Source organism: Gavialis gangeticus, unplaced genomic scaffold, assembly GCF_001723915.1.
Source record: "Gavialis gangeticus isolate Ggan-Ray unplaced genomic scaffold, GavGan_comp1, whole genome shotgun sequence".
Lineage (NCBI taxonomy): Eukaryota > Metazoa > Chordata > Crocodylia > Gavialidae > Gavialis > Gavialis gangeticus.
This window is the reverse complement of record NW_017729011.1, coordinates 23,719,152-23,722,925: the sequence shown is the minus strand read 5'-3', so window position 1 is coordinate 23,722,925 and position 3,774 is coordinate 23,719,152. Positions and strand designations below refer to the sequence as shown.

General features: G+C 44.8%; 2 protein-coding genes across 2 annotated transcripts in view; both read left to right on the top strand.

Moving 5' to 3' along the window:
* Positions 1-2,238, top strand: part of RBM18 (RNA binding motif protein 18) — a gene marked incomplete at its 5' end in the record, with an annotated part of 10,747 nt that extends 8,509 nt beyond the window's left edge. Inside the window, one exon of the mRNA XM_019510320.1 lies at positions 91-2,238. Coding sequence (XP_019365865.1) covers positions 91-250 — 160 coding nt within the window. The remainder of the gene's footprint in view (positions 1-90) is intronic.
* A 506-nt stretch (positions 2,239-2,744) lies between these two features.
* Positions 2,745-3,774, top strand: part of LHX6 (LIM homeobox 6) — a 30,382-nt gene continuing 29,352 nt past the window's right edge. Inside the window, exon 1 of the mRNA XM_019510319.1 lies at positions 2,745-2,771. Within this exon, the coding sequence (XP_019365864.1) occupies positions 2,745-2,771 (27 nt within the window). The remainder of the gene's footprint in view (positions 2,772-3,774) is intronic.

Here is a 3,774-nt window from a genome sequence, read left to right as displayed (position 1 = left end):
TGTCCCTTTGGGGGGGGGGGGGAAGAGGGGTGAAGGCTCCCTTTCACCAGAGTCATTCTCATCTCTACCTTACTTTCCTCCCCTGTCCAGTGTCAGTGCAAAAATAAAAGCAATTGAAGCCAAGCTGAAAATGATGGCAGAGAATCCAGATGCAGAATTTCCAGCAGCACCGGCTTATTCTTACTTCAAACCACCAGATAAAAAAAGGACTACTCCTTACTCCAGAACGGCTTGGAAATCCAGAAGATGATGGTTGTGAATGGATCACAGTAGCAGGAAAATGGGGAATCTTTCAGTGCTCTTGTACTTTGTAGAGTGGGGAGGATACTGACAACTGAGCACAGTATCACTGTATAGGGTCTGGTGTTTTATAATATAACATTTTAAGTGTTCCAATAACTGATCCTTATTGCCAGTGTATGTACAGAATGGAATGCCGTCCCAAAAAGCTAAGGTTTCATCCAAATTTTGTGACTAATGCTTAGACAATCCACGTTGCTTGTCTATATTCATTTGCAAAACCAGAAACTTTGGCCAGTGGGCTGATAGGAAAGCAAATGTAAGGAAAGCTGTATTAAATTCTGGATCTTGCACTTAAGAGCAAATCGAAAGGAGTATGCTGCTTTGCTCAAACTTATTTTAAGCAGGGAGGGGGAAATGCTTAGTTTTTTGTTTTCCTTTTTTTTTTTTTTTTTTTTAATTGAAGCCATCAGTAGCTTACATAGAAAATTTTTTTGTCTTAAAACTAATTTTAAAAGAATTTTGCAACCTTTTTAACAACTATTGATGCAGAATTTATATGCAAGGAAGCAACATTTTGCATCTTGACTTCTTAACTTTAAAGGTAGATGTAACCACAGGAGAGCAAGGCATTTTTAAGTGCTAATGCTTCAGAACAGTGGTAGACATCTGCATTTCTCAGTGAATTGGAATGATCAAGCTGCTGTACACCAGTGGATTTCATTCTGTACGCTGAAAGTGGCAGCGCTGTAGAACGTGGGTCCTGAAATCCCACGTTTGGACATGAGAAGTTCCTGGGGTAACATTATTTTGTTTAAAGTTAATACAGCGGCATATCATGTATGCATAAATATAATCCCTTTTAGCAATCAGTCCATAAACCAGATGTGACAGCGTGAGACTGTAGCCCCCAAGACATCTGTCAGACACATTACCTCCCACGCAGCCCCAACTGCACTTGTGATTGGTTAGCAAAGATGCTTGAGTATGTCTGGGCATACTTGAGTGGCAGGAGTATGTGGTGTAATGGTGCTACTGAATTCTAGGGATTATCTTTGCTTTAGAAGGCATTTAATTTACATCTCTAATGACCTAGTGCTTCTTAGTGCTTCATTCCATTTGCTCAGCCCACAGCACATCCTCCTCGCTGCATATTCTCTCCCGTGTTGAAAGACTTGGAAAAAGGGTGCATAAAACTGCAAATGCTTGGTGCCTTTCTGTATACAGTGCTATGGTATATACACGTGTAAGCAGGATTTGTAGGGCACCACATGCTCGCTCCAGGACAGTAAATGGGTTTTTCCCCTCTATTGCCAATGTGTCTACACTCTCACTTGGCACTTTCTTTTTTCTTTTTAAATAAGTGTAATATTTTACCTTGCTAATGAGCTACAAGCAGTTTACCAACACTAGTACCTACTACAGCTTCTAAACCAGGCAAGAAAGGAATCTTTAAATTGTTCAAGATTTCTTTCTAAAACCAACATTTCCCAATTTTAACTATATAACAGCACATTGCTTGCAGTATGGCATATACCTGCAGTGCTGCATAGAATGTCCTTTATTCCTCTGAACTGTCGAGAGCTTGCACTTGTCTGACAGAGGCGGTTTTTTTGAAACCTAAAATGGATCAGTCTTCAGTTGATTTCCCCCACCCTTGCCCCCCATCAGCCAGGTACTTCCAAAAAGTGACTGCCTCCAGGATTAGCACTGCATCTATTAACCTCCCTTGCAAACAGAGTCCTTGTTCTTGTTTTGTCACGTGTACAAGGCATGGGCTGACCTTAGCAATCCTCCAAGGACTTGTACTTCCATTATTGAAAACAATACTGTCAATTCTGGTTTTTTGAAGTTGACTTGAAAAAAGTAGCCCCTGAATTGGAATCAGGCAGACAGCTGTGTTTTCCTTTAACAGCCATCTTTGATATTTATTTGTATTTAAACTATAATTTGTTGAGGTTCTTTCAGTTCTGTGTGAATAAACAGGTTTAAAATGCATACTCTTTTTCTGCAATAAAAGCAGTCCGGATGGTGCACGGCTGGAGTAATAAGCCTTTGCTCAGTCAGCGGATGCTACTTACATTGTAAATGAGACCATTTTGCAGTATTACAGTGCGTTAGAGAAGAGTCTTGGATTCAGTAACGGATTTGCACCTGGGACAATTATAGTGCAAGGCTGTCACTGCGTGTTGTTCCCATTACTGTTAACTAGTCTTTTAGGGATTGATCCTTTGGGAGTATGGCTTGTGGCAAAGAGCTACATCTGACTTGAGTGGGACCTGGGATTGCATGGCAATAGGACTGCGTGGCAAATCTCTTCCTTTACAGGTGGGAGGGGAACGCCACTTGGCGGGTAACTCCTGTAACCATTGCAAGAGTGATTCTCCAGCCAAAGAAATGGAGTTGCTTTTGCCCCAAATGACCCTGAAAACTCACGTTCTTTTTTCAATGACAAACTTGTCCCAGCAGCTGTAGAGAAGTACTCTGTCATTTTCTTTGCTACGATGAAAGGCTTGCAGGAGGATACACGGGTAAGCCTCTGTGTGCCTCTAACAGACTGATCATCTCATTCTGGTGCTTTTTGTACTACCTAATTGCAACAGCAGCACAAATTTATTTTTGTGGATTTCCAGCTCACCCGTGGTAGTGACCAAAGACTGCAGGTTGGAGCACAGCAACAAGGAGGATTTAAACAAGACAAGAAGGAATGGGGGGAAAAGAAGTTCAAGGATTTGAATCTTTTGGTTCATTTTAGGGCTATTCTTCCCCTCCCACATAAGAGAGCGCAAATGTCCTAGTTGTATTTTGTGTGTCTTCAAAATCTAACGTTTGATGTAAAAAACAAACCAAAATTCAGGGTCTTCAACAGCTAGGCTAGACAATGAACCTGCTCCCAAAATGTATTAATCGGTTTTCAGATTGCAGCGTCCTGTCACAATAGGGCTGGTGGCGTAGGATGATGGCATTCCTCTGCCTTCAAGGAAGCATGGCGAAGAGGGTCTCCTCGCTGTGGCAAAGCCGAGCCGCCGAGTCCCAGCACGGCAGACCAAAAAGCTGCCTCTAGGCTGCTGACGGAAAACGCACAATCAGTCATTGTAACCCCTGTGGCCCGGTGTCGGTGCTCGCTGACGAGCGAAGTGCAGGCAGGAGCAGGGGTGGGCATTAAACTAGAAGGTGGGGAGGGGGTTATTTGGTTAAGAAAGCAGAAAAGTGGCCAAATCAAAGCTCTCGCCTGTGTGAGGTTTGGAATAAAACCGTCATGCGTGATGCGCCGTGCGGCTGACAGGAAGCGAGCCCAGGAGCGTGCAGAAACACCTGGTGCCAGGACTGCCACGCTGCCTCGTACTCCCAACGCTGCGCGCGTTTGTACCCCACCCCGCGTCCCTCCGAGGCCGGTGCCTGCGCGCGGGCACCCCCAGCCCTGGCCACAAGAAGCCGGGTGTCCGCCGGAGGAGGGCTCGGTCTCCCCCTGCTTGTCACCCCCCATCCAGCTCCGCCGCCCCGTCGCACTCGCTTCGTCGGGGTCGCCCCGCC